Here is a 21,224-nt window from a genome sequence, read left to right as displayed (position 1 = left end):
TTATTTCCTCACCAGCAGCCCCTGTAATGTCCATATTTCTGTCATTGGTCTTGTTAGGATGATTTCTCTAAGATGATCAGATTTTTCTACACCGTGCTTCTCACTTCTTCATGAGCCCTCGCTGATTCGCAGGGCCGAGGGATTAGGACTTAAACATCTTCAGAGAGTCATTATTCAGCCTGCCGCATAACTATGAAGTTTATTGGTCAACCACCAAACCTTCGCTGATTGCTTCTCCTTTTCTCACAACTATCTCAGATACTACGAGGGCCACGGGGGTAGTGTAGCTAGGCTGACCAAACATACTGGTTTTCCCAGTTTATGCTTTTTTGTTCCTGTGTAAATGTAGTGGTGTTCTTTTTCAAAAATATTCTGGCTTTGGTGATAAATTTTTTGGTTACTCTTAGATCTTAATGCTTGGGCTAAAGATTGTAAATCTACAGTCTCACGGAGATGAAACACATGAACAAATTGTCAAGCAGTTATAGTTAAGTGCTAAATGTTCTGACATTTAGGTGCTTCTAAACATCCTTCTGTATGGTAAAATGTCTGGCAGATAGTTGTGTGCAGGACAGCCCCGTACAACTATCTACCTGCCAGACATTTTACCGTATAGAATTTCAGAGTCATCTGGAGGCCTTTGGGATTTCATATTCAAAGTGTGGTCCCTGGACCAGCAGCATCGGGATCACCATGTTAGAAATGCATATTCTCAGGCTCCATCCAGAACCCACTGAATCAGAAACTCAGAAGATGGGACCCGCAATCTGTTTTAACAAGCCCTTACACACACACACACACACACACACACACACACACACACACACACACACACACACACACACACACATTCTTAGAGGCGTCCCAGGCATGTGAACACCACGCCGCAATTAATACTATAAATACTGCTTCATCCAGAGAGTTGCTCATTTGTTCCCTCCCTTTGTTTTCTCGTCTTCAAAGTGATGACAACACATGGATAGAGATGATTTTGGTACGTGTTAGTTTGGTTGCAATAGTTCTTCGATTCTAAGGATCTGTTTTCAAATGGGCTTTTCTCAGAGAGATATATTCTATTTTTCACTTTTCTTGACTTTTGGCAGGAACTGAGGAAAAGTCTGGAGCTTAGTGTAAGTCTACAAAGGAAACAAAAGGATTGTTCCAGTGATGAGTATGACTCCATCGAAGAAGACGTACTCTCTGAGCCTGAGCCTGAGGACCAGGAGCTGGTGGGCCATCCCAGACACGACCCCGCTCTGTCCAGTGAGGACTCAGTGCAGAAGGATGTTCCTGAGGACCAGGAGACAGAAGGACGCCCTCCCCAGGGCCCAGACACCCTCGTGGTGCTGGAATTTAACCCGGCTTCCAAAAGTGAGCTCCATCTTACCGTGGCATTTCTTTGCCTTTGATATCTCTGGATCTAATAGGAGGACTTAAGTTTCTAGCAGTGTTTTGAGTTCGGCTTTGGGTAGACTGCCTCGCAACCTAGGGATGTATCAGTCAGGTCTCTGTTGACTGCAAGAGGCAAAGGCTCCCAAAGGCCCCCAGATGATCCTGAAATTCCAGATGGTAAATGTCTGGCAGATAGTTGTGGGGGCTGTCCTGTGCATTGTGGGATGTTTAGCAGCATCTACAGCCAATTAGCTTAAGCGAAAGGGTCTACGTATTGGCTTGGATAACCAAGGAGTCCAGGGCTTTGCAGGACGCGTCTCTCTCCTCTCCTCTTCCCTTCCCCTCTTCTTCCCTCTCCTCCCCTCCCTTTCCCTTTTCTTCTCTTTTCCTTCTCCTTTCTTTCCTCCCTCTTGCTTCTGCCTTCTTTTGTCCTGACTTCATACCATTCTTAGGTAGGCGCTCCACAGACAGACACGGGGTTGAGACATTGGCTTTGTAGCTTCATCAGGAAGTGGATTTCTCTTCCTAAAAGCTCCAACCAAAGCCCCAGGCCTGGATCTTGAACCCATGTTGGGTCACACATCTCTGAACTAGTTGCAGTGGCTCTAATTGGCCAGATCCGGCCACTAGGACTACGGGTTTGTTTATTGCTGCCCGAAGCAATGAACTGACAGTAGTCTTCAAAGGAAAATCAAGGTAAATCTGAAGGAGGCAGAAAGTGTGCAGTGTCTGCCAGGGGAGGCTCTCCAGAGAAACTCTGGAAAGTAGAGTGAAAAAAACAGTTGGTGGGGGGCGGGGCAGGGCTTACCCGAGGCAGTCCTCACCCTCCATCCAAGCTGGCTCAGCCTCCACCTGCTGCTCCCTCTCCATTCTGAGCACATTCTTCTCAAAGCTGAGTGTGTCATAGTTTCTGAACGAAATACCAGGACCAGCCAGTTGGGAAGCTCGAGTGAACCTAAGGAAAGAGAAATGAGGGAATGTTTGAAATCAGTTAGTGAGTTAATTTAGTCTGTTCGGGCTGCCCTAACGAAGTCCCACAGATGGAGGTGGAGTTGGAGTGGGGCTTAAACAGCAACAGAAAGTTATTGTCCCACAGTCCTGGAGGCTGGAAGTCCGAGATCAGGGAGTCGGCAGCGTCGGTTTCCTGTGAGGCTTCTCTCCTTGGGTCGTACCTGGCTGTGTCTTCACATGGTTTCCCCCTGTGTGTGTCTGTGTCCTAATTTCGGTCTTCATATAAAGATACCAGTGAGAATGGATCAGTGCCCACCATAATTGACTCATTTTACCTTAATTACCTCTTTAGAGACCCTGTCTCCAAATACAGTCACATTCTGAGGTACCGAGTGTTAGGACTTGAACATATGAGTTGTGGGGACATAATAACAGGCAGTCACACCCAAAGGTCGACGTCCTCAGAGAGGGGAATCTTTGTTCCTCAGTGGTGCTCTCATGTCCCTCACCTCTAAACCCTTGATTGGGCTGTTCCCTTACCTTTCTTCTTCACGCTGACCCCTGAAACTGGGCTCTCTGCTCTCCCCTGAGGACTCAGCTCAGAGGCTGCTTCCTCCTGGATGCCCCCATGTGCTGCCAGCAGGGCCTGCTGCTGGTGCCTCCTCTTCTCCCACAGCGTCCTCCTGGCTCTGGTCTCGCTGACCCTTGCTGTCTTTCTCCCCGTCTGGCGTGCGAGCTCTGCCAGGGCGCAAGGCCAGCTCTTCCCCTCTCTCGCATCCCCAGCATCGGGCACTCACCTGGCACATTCAAGCTGCCCAAGAAATCTTTGTCAAACAAATGAGGGAGCTGCGCCCACCTGCTCGGGCGACCAGTGGTCAAGGCAGTGCCCACGTGCTCCTTCCCGTGAGACCTGCTGGGACAGCTCAGATGTGCACCACAGTGGGCTGTGTTTTCTTCAGGATGTGGGGCGAGGGCGAGGGCCGCCAGGAGGTTGACAGAGCCCCCACCCTGGAAACGTGGGGGTGTGACAATCACTTGCAAGTATGGAGGACCAGACTACAGAAGGACAGTTGGACCCCAGGCACAGTTTGAATGTGATACTGGGACGTAAAATGAAAAAAAGGAACTTTACTTTCTTGACATTTTACTTTTTTAACAATCAGATTGCTTGGCAGGCCCCGCATTGACTGAGGCTGTGTCTGGCATGTGAGCACACAGAGGGGTGGCACGCCTGCCTGCTACTCTGCCCTCATCTGCCCGCTTGCATCGGCAGCCTCTGGCTGGCTTCTTTAGCCTCAGCAGGAGACAGATGCCCCCTGAAGGGAGCTGGAGGGCGGTTCGAGGGCCTGTTGTCAGGTCTCCCCAGACCTTGGTGTTCTGAACTAATCCTGAGCATTTACTCAAGACCAGTCAGCAGGAAGCTGGAAAATGTGCTTGGCTCTGGGCTGCTCATTCATTCATCCCCTGGGTGCTTATCACGCCCCAGGCACTGTGCTGAGACAGCCGGGCCCAGTCCCTTCTCCTGTGGCACTTCATCCTAGCAGAGAAAACAGACAGTAATCAAGTGAACACATAAATAATAACAGTTGCCAGTGTTTCTTGCGTTCTTATCAACACGTGCCAAGCACTGTTTCAAGAGCTTTACACATAGTCCCTCCTTTAATCCTCTCCACAGCCCCAAGGAAAGTCCTGTCATTGTACTTGTTTACAGATGGGGAAACTGAAGCGCAGAGAGGTCAAATAACTTGCTCGGCGTCACCCAGCTAGGAAGGGGCAGAGCGGGATCCAGTCTCCAGCAGTCTGAGCCCAGAACCTGAGCTCTTAATCACTGGGCTAAATATATAAGCAAACCATATAAAGTTACAAAGTGACAGTTGGGCTTTGAGGAGCCAGTAAATACCCCTACCCTTTCTGTTTTCCCTTCTGAGTTGTGAGACAAATGCGAGATGGGCATGGGACTCTGATAGAGCTGGATTGGTGGCTATTCGGCACTGCCCCTGGAAGAGGACAGACCCCCTGCCCGAGTGTTGGCAGAGCTGGACATGGGGGAAGGGGGCTGTGTGCCCTGAGAGAGCCGAAGTGGCTAGAAGACGGAGGAGTGGCGGGTGGAGCCCTGATGGCTTCCTGCCCCCATTCTCTCCCACCTCATTTGTCCTCCTTGTGAGTGAGAGGCATTAACTGAGCAGCACAGAGAAGGGCAGAAGTCATTTTTTCCAATAACTGGAAAAGGGCAGGGCTGGGTCAGCTTAGGAATTAGGGAAGGAGAGAATGACACCTCCTGCGGCCTCGAACGTTGTGAAGATTATAAAACAGGACACTGGTTGGGGAATGGGGGTCAGAGAAGGACACTGGTGACAGAGAAGGACACTGGAATGGTCATAGAAGCCTTCTCAGAGGAGGTGGTGTCTATGCTAGGACGGGAACATGAGGAGAAAGCAGCCATGGGAACAGCATTCCAGGTGCAGGGAACAGCAAGCACAAAGGGCTGGAAGAGGGAAGACCTTGGTCTACCCAAGGACAGAGAAAGGGCCAGGGGAGTGTGGTACAAGATGAGGTCAGCGGTGAACCCAGGCCACTTTCCATGAGGACCCAAGAGTTTTAGGTTTACACCAAAGTCTGGATCCTTTGAAGCCCTAGAAAATATCCTTCTATAGACTTTTGATGGCCAAGGTTTCTGCAGGGCTGTCTTGTGGAGAGGAGGAAGCTGTAGACAGAGGATAAAGTGGTCAAGGGCAGGATTCCAAGCCAAGAAAGCCTGGTCAGATTCTGATTCCATCCTTCCTAGCTCCGTGACCTCGAACAAATGACCTGAACTTCAGAGCCCTCCTCTGTAATAGTATGTATTAGTTTTCTATTGCTGCTATAATAAATTACCACAATGTTGGTGGCTTAAAACCACACAGATTTATTATCTTACAGTTCTGTAGGGTTCAAGTTTGGTGTGAGCCTCGCTGGGCTAAAATCATAGAGTCTGTAGGGCTGTGTTCCTTTGGGAGGCCTTAGGGGAGAATCTGTTTCCTTGCCTTCTGCATCTTCTAGAGGCTGCTGCACTCTTTGGCTCATGGGCCCTTCCTCCGTCTTTAAAGCCAGCGACATTGCATCTCTCTGACTATTTTTCCGTAATCACATCTCCCTCTGAACCTCTTCTTCTGCTGCCCTCTTATGCATGCATGTGTGTGTGTGATTGCGATAAAAAAAATATACAAAACATAGAATTTACCATTTTCACCATTTTAAGAGCACAGTTTGGTGTTAAGTACACTCACGTTGTTGTATGACATCACCACTACCTGTCTCCAAGAAGTTTTTCGTCATCCCAAAATAAAACTCTGTCCCTCTTCCATTTTTAAGGACCTTTTGATTACATCGGGTATACCTGGATAATCCAAGATGATTTTTCTATTTTAAGGTCAGCTGATCAGCATGGTTAATTCCCCTTTGCCTTGTAACCTAAATATTCACAGGTTCTAGAAATTAGGACATGGCCATTCTTGTGGGGCCATTATCCTGCCTGCCATCTATCCTCTAGGATAGCTTGGGGAACAAATGAGACAGTGCGTGCCTGGGCACTCAGAAGGCTGTCATCAGCATATTTTCAGCTCTGGGAAGCCAATCTTGTGGTCATTTGCCCCTCCCTATTCTTTGTCTTGTCCCGTCGGGCATGGTAGCCCTCTCTCATACTCTGATCTGCCCTAAGACCCTGGGTGTCAGGCCAGCCAGGGGGCAGCCCCTTCAGAAAGTGAAGAGCTACATGTGTCCTTCCGTAGTCAAGAGGGGACAGTGGAGAGGTTAGTGCAAGTCTGACAGACCCCACTCAAGTCCCCAACACCTTCCCTGAGCTCCCCAAAATCCTGTGGGGCCCTCGATTCTGTGACTCCCTTTCCTTTGGGGCCACCACAGGCCCCCAGGACTTCCTCTGCTGGGACTCATGTCACATGGCACTTCAGCAGGCACTTCCCGGGTTTTCTGCCTTCCAGGCGAGGAGGTCCCATATACAAGGACCTCACCCTTCTCCCTGCTTGTTTGCTTTATTCTGGTTAATCCCCTGCCTCACTGCCACAGACAGGGCTGCGTTTCTGCCTAGTGGTCCTGAGCGTGTCCACCTTCTCCTGCTCACTTTCAAACTTTTGCTGGCTCTGAGGCCCCGGAGCTGTTCTCCCTAAACTTGAGCCACAATTTTCTGCTGTCTCCACAAACTACCTGTACTATCTTTTAGCTGTTATTTAAACCAGCGCCTTTCTTTTCTCCCTCCCTCTCCTCTTTCTTCATCTCCTTTCCCTCCTCCTTCTCTCCCTTCCTTTCTTTTCCTATCTTTTCTTCATAATTCTAGGATTGTTCCAAGCAGTATTCATGAAATCAAGAGTCTACGTTGCTGGGTTACATATTTTTTCCATACATCTTCAGACATATAATTGTTTAAAGAAATATTTGCCCACCTGGCATCTGGTATCATCTCCTGTTCCAGCAGGGGTCCAGGTGCCCCACTTTGGGAAACATCGACTCCAAAGCGTAGCATGTGGGCCCTTCACTGTCTGGCTTCACTCCCCAGCCCAGGCCCCAGGTACTTAATCTGCCACATACCTCCCAGCTGTCAGGCCTCTGTATACGCTGTTCTCTGTGTCTGGAATGCCCCTAGCTCTGCGCCCCTGGTGACATCCTACTCATCCGTAAGGCCCTCCTTCAATGCTGTGTACCTGCCAGCCTCGACCTCCAGGCCGCACGCTCCTCCATGACCCTGGTACGGGAACCCTTCTTCCGTCTCGGCCCTGCTCTCCGGTCCATTCGGCCTTCCTTTTCCTCAGCAGGCTGTGAGTGCCTTGAGGGCAGCCAATGTGCTTTATTGTACCCTTTCGACTCCAGTATCCTTGGTCACACCGTTGTTTTATGTACCATGTTGCCAGTTAAACCCAACACTCATCGATTGTAAGACATGTCCCTATTCAGAAGTGGTAAAATTTGAAAACTGGGTGTGTCCCAGAATATTTAATTTGTTTGCCAAAATGTGGCGCTTGGTACACAATGACTCTCAGCGAACTTGTTTTATCGTCTGCACTTTTCTCATCTCTAATCCCAAACTAGCATGGTGCCTGGCACAGAGTAGAGGTTCAATAAATATTTTTTATAATGAATAAATGAACAAACAAATAGACAGATACATGAGCAGAATGTCCCAGCTCTGCTTGCACTCAGTGTTTGACATGTAAACCATTGTTTTCCTACAGGTAATAAAAAGGAAAGAAATTTGTCCGCTAAGCGGAAGGACAACGCTGATGTCTTCATTCCCAGCAAACCTGAGCCAAACCTGAATCCCCAGCTCCCCACTGTGATCCCAGACCAGGAGAGGCCATGCTCAAGTAAGAGTTCTAGGGGCCCCCGGCAGGGGGCTGGGACTGGGCCTGTGTCATACTCAGCAGGGTGCTGTGATGGAGGAGTACTTTCTTCGTTACCCTCTTTGCTGAGGCCTGAGCTGACCTCTGGTAAATGTGTTATTAGTCAAGGTCTCCAGAGAAACAGAACCAGTAGAGGGAGAGAGAGTGAGAGACAGAGAGAGATTATAAGGAATTGGCTCATGCAGTTGTGGAGGCTGGGAAGTCAAATCTACAGCATGGATTGGCAGGCTAGAGACACAGGAAGAGCCGATGGTCTAGTTCAGGGGCCATCAAACAGGAAGAACCAATGTTGCAAATGAAGTCGAAAGGCGGTCTGCTGGAGAATTCTCTCTTCCTTGGGGGTGAATCAGTCTTTGTGTTCTATTCAGGTCTTCAACTGATTGGACAAGGCCTACCCATGTTATGGAGGGCAATCAACTTTATTATACTGATTAAAATGCTAATCTCATCTATAAATATCGTCTTAGAAATACCCAGAATAATGTTTGACCAATTATCTGGGCTCCCCGTGGCTCAGCCCAGTGGACATATAACCATCCCACCTGTTTTCTTGTTCTATGACCAAATATGTGGTTATAATTGAAACTTTATTTTATTTTTGATTTTACTTTTCAATTAATTCGTTTACTTTATATGGGCTTTACTAATACATGCAAATGGTACTGAATTCTAAAGGTATCAAAGAGTTTATGGTGAAGAGTCAATCTCTCACTCTTCTAATGAAATGAGAGGTTATATTGATTGAGTACTTACTGTGAGCCAGCCACCAGTGTAAGCTCTTAATTATGTCATATGTAAGTATATTATACATGTAATTTACTTTAAGTAAATTACGGTCTTTATAACTAACTTTGAAGGTAGGTCCTGCAGTTGTCCTCATTTCACAGATGAGGAACCGAGGCACCGCTTGGCGATTCACACAGCCAGAAAGCAGCAGACGTAGTTCTCCCACCTTGGTGGGTTGAACCGTGTCCTTGGCCACCAGACTGCACACACTGGGAGCTGTAGGCGAAGCATCGCAGCCTGATGCCCTGGGTCGAATCTAGTGGCTGGAGTGGCTCTGTAGGGACCACTTGCTTCCGGTTTTTGTGACCCAAAGGACCTCAAATTGCCTAGGCATCCTGGTATTCCAAGAATTTGGAACCCTGGGGTGCCCTGGGCAAAATCCAGCCCCAGCCAGCCAGCCTCCTTAGACAGGCAATTGATCTGAGCTAGGGGCCCCGATTTCTGTGGCTGTGGCATTCCATCTATGTTTACTGGGGAGCTGGAGGGACTGTTTCTGCAGAGACAGGCCAAGGGACCTGATGGTGGGAGCCAGCCCCTCCCCACAGTCACAGTTCAGCGATCTGGACTAGTACACTCCGAGCCTGAGGCCTGAACACCAGCAGCTCAGGGCAGATGGAAGGAGGAGGAGAAAGTAACAATAGCTACCACTTACTTACTGAGCATCTGTTCCATGCTATGTAAATATTGTCTTGGTTTGGATTTCCCCGAAGCAGACTCCGAGATAAAGATTCAAGAAAAAGTAATTTATTCGAGAGGTGGTCCTTGGTAGGGGACAGGAAAGAGAGGGAGCCCAAACTGGCTTCACCACTAAGCAAGTTCTCTGGGTAAGTGTAGTGCCAGCTGGCTGGGGAGCTCTGGGGGCTGTGCTGAGCACAAGCCTCCACGTTTGCCACTGCTCCCCACCCCAGAGGCAAGAGAGTTGGGCTCTTACACACTTTCCCTTCTGTCCTGGGTCATGGGCTGTTCCTGGGGGCGACAGCTCTCCAACACTCTGGCTCAGCAGCCTCTGAGTGCTGGCTGCGGGGCTGGGGGCAGGGCAGCTCCTAGGTATTCTCTAATTTAATCCTATCACAATCCAAACCTGACTGGGAGAAAAGACTATATAATACAAGCCATTTTAGGTAGCAAGTGATAAAAAGAGTGGCTTTAAGGGAAAGAGTCTCCATCAGCCCATGTAACTAAAAAGTCCAAATGTGTGATCTTTAGGCACAGCTGGGTCCAGGTGATTGAAATGTCAGCAGTCTGCCTCTCTCTACCTCTTGGCTCAGCATTCCTCGTGCCCTTCATTCTCAGATAAGCTCTTAGGAGTGGTGAGGTGGCCACCAGCAGCTCTGGACTTACAGCCCAGCAACCATGGCAGAAAACGTGTGTGGAAGACTCTACAGCCTAACTACCTGCTACAAATCCTGCCCTTCCACCTACTAGCTCTGTGAACTTGGGCAGGTTCCTTAACCTCTCTGGGCCTCATGAGCCCATCTGCCAAATAGGAATAAGAATAACACCCTCCTCCAAGGGTTGCTATAGGATTAGAGGGCTGGATAGATCGTCTGGTTAGAGGATCACGTGGCTCAGAGCAAGTGCTTGGTCAGGGTCAGCTGGGACTGTTCACGCAACTGCCAGCAAAGCCTCGGAGCCACTCCTCATTGCCAGGCTTAGGTCAGGGGGTTTCTGTGAAGGAGACACTAGAGCTGTCACCAGAGGCAAAGGGTGTAGGTGTCAGGCAGAAAACTCCCAGAACTTCCTTATGGATGCCACTCCTCCTCCCATTTCACAGTTGAGGAAACAAGGCTGAGAACATGGAAGTTACTTGCCTAGAGTAACAGACAGGACAATGAAGTCAGGATTCACAGCCAGGCTGCTCCCCCTGGGTTCCGCTGGCCACAGAAGTAGCTTTGGAGGCGCCTGGGTGTATAGGTCCTGGCAAGCTTAGCCAGGCGATGTTACAGCTACAGGTTTTCAGTCCAGTGCACAGAGCCCTGGGTTGGGGGAATCGAGGCAGCAGTCAGGGGCCAGCAGCGAGCATCCTAGGGATGCGCCCTGGTGCTTAGGCTGGGCCGCAAGGCCCAGGCCTGGGGCTGTGGGTTAGGGCTGCTCTGATTCAGGGCAGTCCCACCCTGCGTGGGGTCCCAGGCAGGCAGCAGGTTGTCATCTTCTTTGATCTTACCGGAAACCCGTGTATTGGGTACTACGTGCCAACTGTATTCTAGGCCCTGATGATCCAATGAGCAACACATTGTCCCTGCTCTCTTGGTGTTTCTGCTCTAGTGAGCAGGGCTAGATAACAAACACGAAAGTGGGTAATGACACCTGCTACCAAGATAGCAACTGAGTGATAACTGACGCGTGGTTAGAGGACGTCTCTCTGAGCAGGGAAGACTTGAGCTGAGACCTAGGTGATTTTGAGGACCAGCCCCTTGCAGGGAGGAAGCCTGTGCGAAAGTGCTGAGATAGGACAGAGCTGCTCAGCTCAAGAATCAGAAAGAAGACTGGAGGCTGGACATGGGGAGTGAGGGGAGGGCGGCTGAGATGAGGTCACAGAGGTGGGCAGGGGCCAGAGCACATAATAAGACCAGGAGAGGGACTGGGTGTTGGGGAGACCTCTGTGACTTTGCAGATGGGGCTGCTGTGACCTGGTTTACATTTTAACACGATCCCTCTGTCTGCCACATGGAGTGTGGCCTGTTGAGAGCTGGAGTGGATGTGAGGTGACCAAAAAGAGGCCATTGTGGGATGGAGGGGGTGGTGGCTCTGAGTGGTGCCAGTGTCTGGATCCCGGACAGTAACCGGGCTTGCTGAGGAATCCATTGTAAGCATGTGACTAGTTGTGACATTTTATCCTGAACAACCTGGGACAAGAACCCTGGGTGGTGAGGAGCCTGCCATGATGAGGTGGGAGAGCCGAGACTCAGCAGTGATTGGAGGGGACACTGGCTTGTCACTTGGCTGAGATAGGCTCCAAATCTGTGCCACTAGCAAAGGAGACTCGGGCAACCGGGGCTGGGGTCTGGGTCTGGGCAAGCCGCGCAGTGCTGAGGCCCTGCCCCACTGACCCCGCCCATGGCAGGTGGGCTGAGGCCTGCCACCTGTGTGCCGCCTCGCCAGGAAGTGAGCCCGGAGCTGCAGCCAAGCAGTGTCTGCAGGTGGGGCGTTGCCTGCACCCACCACCACGAGGAGCCAGGACCCATCCAATGGGCAGAGTGACGACCAAACTGCCTCCTGGGGACTTCTTGGCAAACGCCAGAGCCTAGGTAGAGGTGGAGAGGGAATCACTGTCGAAGTGATGTGTGGAAAAAGGCATGTCAAGGTCACAGCAGTTGATAGAGTTAAAAAGGGTGTCATTTTTGTAAATAGATAGTGGAGATATTGTATATAGGGGTGAAGAGGAAGATGTAACATGTAAGGTGTCAGAAAAATCTGGTGAATTTTAGATCGGATTTTGTCAGATGAAGAGCTGGGAAGGAGGGGGAGCGGGAGGGAGGGTGGGAGAGACAGACAGACAGAGAGACAGACAGAGAGGAGACGGCCCCATGGGACAAGCTGTAGGCCTGGCTCAGCACTTGCAGCTCCAACAGCAAGTGGAGAGTGTGGGTGACATTATTTCTTTTATGCCTCGACTGGTTCCACTGACTGCCGCTCAAGTTGACAAGACTCCAGTCTGTACTGGTGTTCACTCTACATGAAAAATAAAAACAGCTTTTCAGAAAGTTCCTCCAAAACAAGTTGTTAAAAAGAAATGGAATCCAGGCTAGATTGCTACTGTTCAGGAGACCTTCCGGCGCACCCAGCAGAGTGGGAGCAGCATGGTGGTGGCCGGCCATCCTGCCGGGCTCCCTTCGCGAGCATGCCACGATCATGAGACTTTCCACATCTGAGTCATCAAGCAAAGAGCCAGCACGTATCAAGCACTGAACTAGCTCCCAGTCTGTGTTTTGTACACGCAAAGGTAATCTTTAATTATCCAAACAATCTCGTGCAGTAGGCACTGCTATTATCGACAACTGTTGTACAGAGGAAACCCAGGCACAGAGAGGTTAAGGAATTTGTCCAAGGTCACACAGCCATTAAGTGGTGAAGTTAATATTTAAGAACCTGACTGCAGTCTCTGGTCTTAACCACTCCACTGCATGGCTCCTCATGTGCCAACTAAAATGTCATTTGCTTACTACTTACCAACATCAGCCTAATCCTAAGTAATAACATGCCTAAAAATCACAGGTTTGAGTCATTTGTTATATTTTTTCTAATGCTCATTAATATAAATATATAATAATATTTTTAAAGTTAAATCATGTATCAGCTGAAATCATTTTAAATACTGTATTAGTTTCCTAGTGCTGCTGTAACGAAGGACCACAATCTGATTGGCTTAAACAGAATTTCATCGTCTCACAGTCCTGGAGGCTGGAAGTCAGGGTGTCTGCAGGGCCACGTGCCTTCTGAAGGTGCTCGGGAAGAATCAGTTAAAGGCCCCTCTCCTAGCTTCTGGTAGTTCCTTGACTTGTGGCAGCGTAATCCCAGCCTTCACATGGCACTCGCCTGCATGCACATCTGTCTCTGTGTCCAAGTTTCTCCTTTTTATAAGGACACAATCATCGGATTAAGGCCCACCCTAGTGACCTCATCTTGACTCGATCATCTGCAAAGACCTTAATTCCAAATAAGGTCACATGTACTAGGGGTTAGGACTTCACCATCTTTTGGGGAGGACACAAGTCGACCCTTAAAACATACCTTCATGTACAGCATTTTGAGTCGAGCTTAATGAATTAAAATCTGCCTTTCTCCAAAAAGTTCTGACATGTTCTAACAAATTACAGATAGTATATAGGACAAGACTAACAAATATGTGAAGAAATGAGTATGAAGAAAAAACAAGAGGAAGAAAAATACGATGAACAAATGAATGCCTGAGGGAGTCACAGTTGTGACTCTGAGCTTCCTGGCCACCATGGCAACGAAGCATGCATTCACATAAAAATGCATGTCACTGGATTGCCAGCTATCCCTGGAACTTGGTTCTGAGAGCAGTTTGTCCAGCGGTTTCCTTAAAGAAGACACTGTTTGATGTAGTGGAGTCTTCATTTTGAATGAGTCTGGCTCCCACATAAGCCAATTTGAAGAACTGAAAGTTGAAAGCCCTGGCTTGGTCACCACCCTCACACTGAGAAGGGATTACAGCAAAGCCACCTGTAAAATGAGGATTGGATTGTCACAAAAAGTCCGGGGTGGCCAAAGCTATTCTTGGAAATCCCTCAAACCGATGATTATGTGCAGCGCACGTGGCTCTGTATAGACAGCACCATGCAGGCACGTCACCTCTCAGTAAGCGCTAGAGAGTCTCCTCCAGGGTGGGAACAATCACAGCTTCTTGGACTAGCCCCAGGTGAAGCGGCTGGCTTTGTTTATGGTCTGGGTTGCAGGGAAATGGGTATGTTTAAACTCTGGCTTTATCAGAGGGCCCTGGATGTTCACACCTCCACAGGCCTAAGGAACCCGAGACTTCCTGAGAGGACAGTAGAATCGAACCAGCTCACTCAATTCTAGGCAAAATCTGAACCGCTTACGTGCTTTACGTGCTTAAGTTTGTGGGGGCCTGTATTTGGAGGAGGGGGACATCTAAAAATCAGCCTTTTTGTATCTTCCCAGTGAATCGAACCTTTAATCACCACGTGTTATCTCTTTTTCACTCCAATAATGCATTTTGCCTTAAAGTCTACCAGCTTTCTTTTGGTTAGTGTTTAAATGGTGTATCTTCCATTCTTTCACTTTCAAACTTTCTCTTGTAAGCAGCGTATAATTATTATTTATTTTTATCCTCTAACAATCTATGTGTTTTAATGGACACATTTAATCCGTTTACATTTAATGTAATTGCTGATATATTTGAGTTTTAATCTACTCTTATTATTTGCTTTGTATTCGTTCTGCCTATTTTATGTCCCTCTTTCTCTCCTTTCTTGCCCTCTTTTGAATTGATTATATTATTAGTCTTTTTTCTTTTCTCTTAGCCTGTTAGTTATACATTCTTTTAGTCATTACCAGAGATTGTAACATAGTTTCTTGATCTATTAGAGTCTACTTTAAATTAGCAAATTTGCCACTTCTCATTCAATGAAAAGGACCTTACAACTCTGAAACTCCATTTACTTTCCTCCCAACTTAAATGCTATTGCCGTGTATTTTAATTCCCTCTAGATTTTAAACTTCACTAGATGGCATCATTGTCATCACTATTTTACACAGTCAGTAGTATTTGAATTTGCACACATTGTTAATCTTTCTGTGCCCTTCGCTCCTGGCTCTTTCTAGATCACCCTGACTCTCAGACTATAGTTCCAAGTTTGTTCCCAGCTTTTCTCAGCTTCCCAGCCTTGCAGCAACTCTTATCAGAATCAGCAGCTCCTTAAGGGAAACACTTCCCAGGTGCTGGGCTCACCTCTCTGGGTTTCCTTCTCCTGCCTGCTCTTGGCCCTGTAATCTTTCACAGCCGTGTTTGCCCTCCATGCCTTCAAACATTTCTTTTTCCAGACAGATTTTATAATATTTGGTCCAGCTTTTCTAGTTATGCTCCAAGGAAGGGTTGGTCCGGATTAGCTCGTCTGCCATTACCAGAAGTGTAACCTATTGCCTGTTGTTTCTCTCCTTGCCCCTTTTTCTTTGGCTGGAATCATAAAACTGAATTTGTATCAATTAAATGTGCATGTAATGCAACTCCATGAGAGCTTAATTCCTCTCTATCGGTATGATTGTCCCTGGTTCTAATGAAAGGGCTTCATGTGCTATTTCTCCGGTCTCTATCCGTTAGCCTTCTGAGAAACTTCTAGAGACCTGTTGTCTTCTCGAGGATGCAAGAACATCAAATGTCTTCAATGTGGAAAGTTTACTGTCCAGGTTTTCATAGTACTCTAGGGAAGTGATATATCCGAACGACTTTTCCCAGACAAACTGTCAACCCTAGAAATAAAGTAACACCCCTCAACGCGAGTGAGTTAGAAGACCCTGACAAGCCTGCACTTAGCATATCTGTCAGGAAAACCTGCAGCAGAAAGACCATTCTGCCAAGGTCTAGAGTCTCATAACATATTTGTGTTCATTATTTGTAGCAAGTGACAGAAATCGCAACTGGCTGAAGCAGTAAAGGAAAATGTATTGCTCACAGACCCAGAAAGTCCAGGACTGTAGATGTGACCTCAGACATGGTGGGATCCAGGTGCTCAGATGATATCAGCAGGAAGCTGCTGCTTTATCACTCAGTTCTACTTTCCTCTAGTCCAGTGGGTCTCAAACTTGGATGTGCAAAGCAAATTAAAGCACAGATTGTTGGGCCCCAGCCCCAGTTTCTAATTCAGTGCATCTAGGGTAGAGCCTAAGTATTTTAATTCCTAACAAGTTCCCAGGTGATACTGATGTTACTGGACCAGGGACTATACTTTAGGGGACCCTCTCTGGTCTCAGGCATGTCTCGGAGAGGGTCCCCAGGGGCTCTAGGCTCGCTCTCTTTTACCCAAGGCTTAGCAACCCCAGGGGAAGGAGACTGCTCCTTTCCTAATAGTTCCAGCAGAGTCCAAAACCAGCTGTCCCTGAGCAGATCTCCAGTCTCCAGTCTCTGTAACCAGAGGGGCAGTTCTCTCGTTGGCCAGGCTGGACCAGCAGTGGGGTCAGATCCATCCAAATCATACAGCCTGAGAAGAATAGGGAAGCGGTGGTTCCCTGAAGGAAAACCTATGTCCTGTGAAGGTCACTGTTGCTGGAAAGACAAAAGCAACTGCTCTTCATTTCATATAAAAATTAACCACACATGACATTTCGCTACAGATTCTGCTGAGGCAGAGTATGGAGCGGAAGACTGTAAGATACGAGAGGAAAGTGTAGAAGTTATTTAGTCAGGGTGGTTGCAGGGATCCTTGACTGCCTTCCCTGAAAATCGTGTGCATTCCTAGGCTGAAGAAGAGACAGCAGCAGAGGGTGAATATTAAGAGTCACAGACAGAACCTGCTGTGGAGAGGCCCCAAAAGAAGCTTTAGATATGAGAAGAACAGGCCCTGACAAGCTATGTGTATCAGCTATTTATTGCTGCCTAACAATCTACCCCAAAATGTAGCTTAAAACAACAACCCTTTTATTATTGCTCAGGAGTCTGCAGGTGGGCCGAGTGGTGCTGAAGTGAGCCGGTGGGTGGCTGGGTTGTATGGTCTCAGGTGGCCTCACTCCCATGTCTGGCAGCCCAGCTGGCCCGAGGACCTCAGCTGGGACAACTCATCTCAGTTCCACATGGTCTCGTTATCCAGCATGTGGTGGTCTCCAGGCAGCAAGAGAGGACATGCCCCAAAGTGTAAGTGCATTTTTAAGACCCTGCTTTGTCATGATTGCCAGTGGCCTGTTGGCCAAAGGAAGTCACTGGGCTAAGCCCAGCTAGAGAAATAGACTCCATCTCCGGATGGGAGGTGCTGCATCATCACAGTGCGAAGCGGCATACATCCAGGGGTGGGAGGAATGTATGGCCATTTGTCACGTCTTCTGTGCCATGGACAGCATGTGGCCCGATGTGGCTGAGCCATCTTGAAATGCATGGAGGCTTTGGAGTACTCAGGTACTCGGTACTCAGGTAGCACATTGTCCTACGGCGCAGCCTCCTTCCTGCCTCCCAAGTGGATTTTAGGGGCGAGTGTGGGCATCTAAAGACAAAACAGGGCTAAGTCAGCATTTCGCTGGACCTTTTGCCACACAGAATCATATACAGTTTCCAGGCTGACAGGCACCTGACAACAGGAACTGGGGAGGTACACTGTGGAAAACTGAGCACTTATGCCCATCTAAAGGGGGCACCGCTACCCAGCTCCAGCTTATGATTGTCACAGGAATGCCGGTCAAGGGGTGTATGTTTTTTCAAGAGATGCCAAGAATCCCGCCCAGTTTTATTCTTTTCTAAAACAAGCTTTGCATGTATTTCCAGTTTTGAAAAGAAACCATGAAAGTCACACAACACACATCTGCAGGCTTGTTTTGGCCTGTGGGCTGCTGGCTACTGATCTCTTATGCGAGACCCCTCTTCTTGGATTTAATATTTGCCATTTCAGTGGCTTCCCAGGTGACCTCAAAGGCCCTTGCATGTGGTAAGGGGTAATTTGGCTGAGACCCTGAATCTGAGCTTTTCTGGTCACAGCTGATGCCTGGGAACCAGTCACCTGGCTGGTAGCTGACCAACAGCCCCTCATCCCCATGTCTTCTTGTGACATGTGTTACATTCGTGGTAAATCTCCTGAATGATACGCTTTGCTTTTTTGCAAGAGAGATGAAGCCAAGTCTCAGTGAAGCGAAGAGAAAGTGACATTAATAGAAGAAGGATGGTTTTCAACCAGAAAAGAGCATTTAGGATAAATTAAAATGTGCGATTTGGCTTTTGCTGGTGGCACAAATTTATTGTGTGAATAAATCCACACTCTCCAGATCTATGATGAGAATAAATCCACCCTCATGTGGTATGCAGGCCAGTGCAGAAATGGCTCACCCGAGTGAGCAATGAGAGCTTCAAGATGAGTTAAAAGGTGATCACCTCATGTGTTGTGAGGATTGCACAGTAACCACAAGCCACTTAGCAGAAATGTGCTTCAGGAGGACACAAGCACCATGTGCAAATACTTCTGGGAAGCCACGGGTGGGGAGAGCATGGGTGGTGGAGCTGCGGAGTTGACCTTCACTGATTTAATTTTTAAAAGCATCTTCTTAGCATAATATGACTTTAAGGGCACAGGCAGTGCCCGAAGAGCATTCCCTCCCAAATGAAAGATGCTTGGGGCAGAAGGGTTTGTGCAGACAAAACTGGACCTCGCTAAAAGAAAACGCCTTTTTCAGTGTCCTTTTCCAAGAAGAGGCGAGCGTAGGGTTGTGGTGGCCAAGGACAAATAGCTATCTCAGGCACGCTGGTCTACCCCAACCCCAGGCCAATGAGGCATGTGGGGGCAGTAAAAAGGCCAGGGTCATCACACAGCTCTTTTTAAACTGACTTTAAAAATGCTCTGTGTGAGAAATAGAGAAGGAGCTGGTGAATTCAGGCACTGCCCGAGCTTTCCACCGATGCCGGGTGTGCCCGCCAGTGTTGGTGTGCTGCACGTGTTTAACTGTGTGCACGACCTTAGTCCCTTGTTCATAGAATCATCTATAGGACCCAAAAGGGTCAAGTGATGGAGGAAACAGTATCCTTTAATGATATGCACAAGTACAGAGGTTGACAAGGTTTGGGGTTAAAATCATTTTCCATTCATTCATTTGACAAAACCATAATGCCAGGTGTCATAATGCCTCCTGAAGCAGCATGAGGCCCGTAGGCTTACCTGGCCTTGGCGCCCCACAAGAGCCAAGCCTGAGACCTCTCCACCCTCGCTCCCCACCACACTTTGCCTCACTTCCTCATTCCAGCCCCACTTGCCACTCCTCAGTGTGCCAAGCTCAGCCTACCTCAGGGCCTTGGCACCTGCTGTTCCCTTGGCCTGAAACAGCCCTCCCATATGGGTGTTCTCAAGGCTCAAGGCCTTGAGGTCTTTGCTCAGATGTCACCTTCCCTGACCGAGTGTCTCAAATGGTGTCCTTCCCCTCCTGACATCTCCAGCCTTTGCCCTGCGTTGTTTTTCTTCCCAGCACTCATCACCACCTACTGGTATGTCCTGTGTGTGCTTGCCTGTTCCATGTCTGTGTGCGTCATGACTGCGGGGTGTGTGAGGACAGGGGCGTGCCTGTTGTACCTACCTGTGTACCCCTGAGCCCAGAGCAGTGTCTCATTGCACAGCGTGGCGAAGGGTGAGAGCCTTTGCCATTAATGCCTTTGCCCTTCCAGGAACCATTCTGCTTGCAGCTCCCCTTGGGATGAGCATATGTTGGCACTTCAGGATTTTTTAGTTCTAGCTCCAGTACATTGCAAGACCACATCCTTTAGCTTCCTTTCACTCCTTTATCCTGTCTTCCCAGCCCCTTCAGGGACCTGATCCCTTTTTGCAGTAAGTGAGGAAGATCCCAGGCTGACCCTCAGCACCCTTTTACCCGCCACATTTCAATCACAATAAAGGTTCCCACCTCCATGGGCTTGTTAAACTGAGCTCTTTCCAGCTTGCACCTTCTCTGCCCGGTGTTTGCGTTACCTTCTCCTCCCTCCAGCTGCAGAGCAGGCCGAGCAGCTGATAAGAAGGGCAAACAAGGAAAGCTAAAGCAGCCTTGACTGCGGTGAGCAGAATCCTCGGGTCACTTTGCCAGCAGCTCATTACTTTTCTGTCCCCAGGAGGAGCACTGGGGCAATGACGAGAGTCCATCAAAGTCAGAAAATTACCCATTGCCCAGGCCAGCCATCCATAGGCATGTGAGGGTTCCTTTGGGTACCCTTGACCCTCCTGGGGAAGCAGCCGGACTGTATTAAACCAGTCCTTGGGCTCTATTAGCCTTCATGTTTCTTAAAAACTGGAATATGTTATGAACAAATAAAACTCAGGGGATTTCATATAAATTTCTTATCCAAGCTTGGAAAAAAATGGCAACACTAGAAGCATAGCCCTGTATGGCAGGCACTGGCTGGAGCTGGGCGTCGGCTCCTTATTCACTGTGGCTCAGCCCTCACGTTCAGTCTCAGTCAGAGTGTCTGCCCCTGGTCCCTGAGCATTTGCATGCACAGTCCCTCTCCTGGGTGCCTAGTAGAAATTGGTATCCCTTCATTTCAGCTGAGCTCTTCCATGAAATCCCATAGTCCCCATCACCCAGTGCCTGGCCATACTGGAAGCCAGCCCAGAGGAGCTGCTGTGAGTTTCCATCCCCCTCCTGCCAATTCAGTTCTCGAGGTTGCTACTTGAACTCTATTCAGACACAACATTCTAAGAGAACATAGCAGGAGGGTCAAGTGCTCCAACAGGAATCTCTAATAATCAGTGCTGGTGGTTTACTAAAGTCATGAGGATGACAGTGTGCACCTGCCAGCTGCCTACAGACATTCCCTGCCAAGCCATGCAGCATGCACGCCACAAGACACACACACACACACACACACACACACACACACACACACGGCCCCCTAAGAGGTCAGACCTGTAAATTCCTAGTTTGTTAGAGGTCAACATTAATGTCACAATCTTTGATTTTATCATTAAATGATACAATCCAGTTGCCTATGTTGAATTCTCGTCTCCACCCCTGAGCTCCCTCCTAAAGGCCAGACTCGTGTGTACGTGCACTCTGATGCCAGCATCACATCTGGGACCCAGCCTGTCCAAACCTGAGCCCCTTTGCTTCTAAACCTGCCCCCCTCTCCCACAGCCCTCCCCAGCTCAGCTGAAGGCAGCTCACCGCCCACTTCCTCAGGCCCAAACTGGAGTCATCTTTGATCTTCTCTCTCTCTCCCAGCCATGTCTACTGTCAGGAAATCCTGCTGGTTCTGTCTTCGCTGTATACGCGGAATCCTACTGCAGTCTCTCCCTCCTCCACCGCCGCCGTGCCTCCCACTGCACAACCGCCCTGGTCCCTAACTGGTCTCTCTGCCTTCGCCCTCACCTCCCTTCGGTCTGTTCTTCACTCAGCACCTAAGTCAGATCAAGTTGTCCCCTGCTGTAAACCCTTCAGTGGCTCCCCATTTCACTCAGAGTAATGGACCTACGATGTCCCCCAGGCCCTTTGTGACCTAACCCTCTCCACCCTCTCTCAGGCTTCCTCTCGACCCATTGCCTTTGCTCC

At 48.8% G+C, this 21,224-nt stretch overlaps 1 protein-coding gene across 1 annotated transcript in view; it reads left to right on the top strand.

The window, feature by feature from the left end:
- The window catches only part of KATNIP (katanin interacting protein), a 173,066-nt gene that overhangs the window by 83,036 nt on the left and 68,806 nt on the right, over nt 1-21,224 (top strand). The window contains exons 8-9 of the mRNA XM_039885563.1: nt 1,104-1,371; nt 7,566-7,697. Coding sequence (XP_039741497.1) covers nt 1,104-1,371; nt 7,566-7,697 — 400 coding nt within the window. The remainder of the gene's footprint in view (nt 1-1,103; nt 1,372-7,565; nt 7,698-21,224) is intronic.

The sequence above is a fragment of the Pteropus medius genome, unplaced genomic scaffold, assembly GCF_902729225.1.
Source record: "Pteropus medius unplaced genomic scaffold, Ma_sr-lr_union100, whole genome shotgun sequence".
NCBI lineage: Eukaryota > Metazoa > Chordata > Mammalia > Chiroptera > Pteropodidae > Pteropus > Pteropus medius.
Note: the sequence above shows the minus strand (reverse complement) of the source record. Positions and strands in the feature narration are given on the sequence as shown.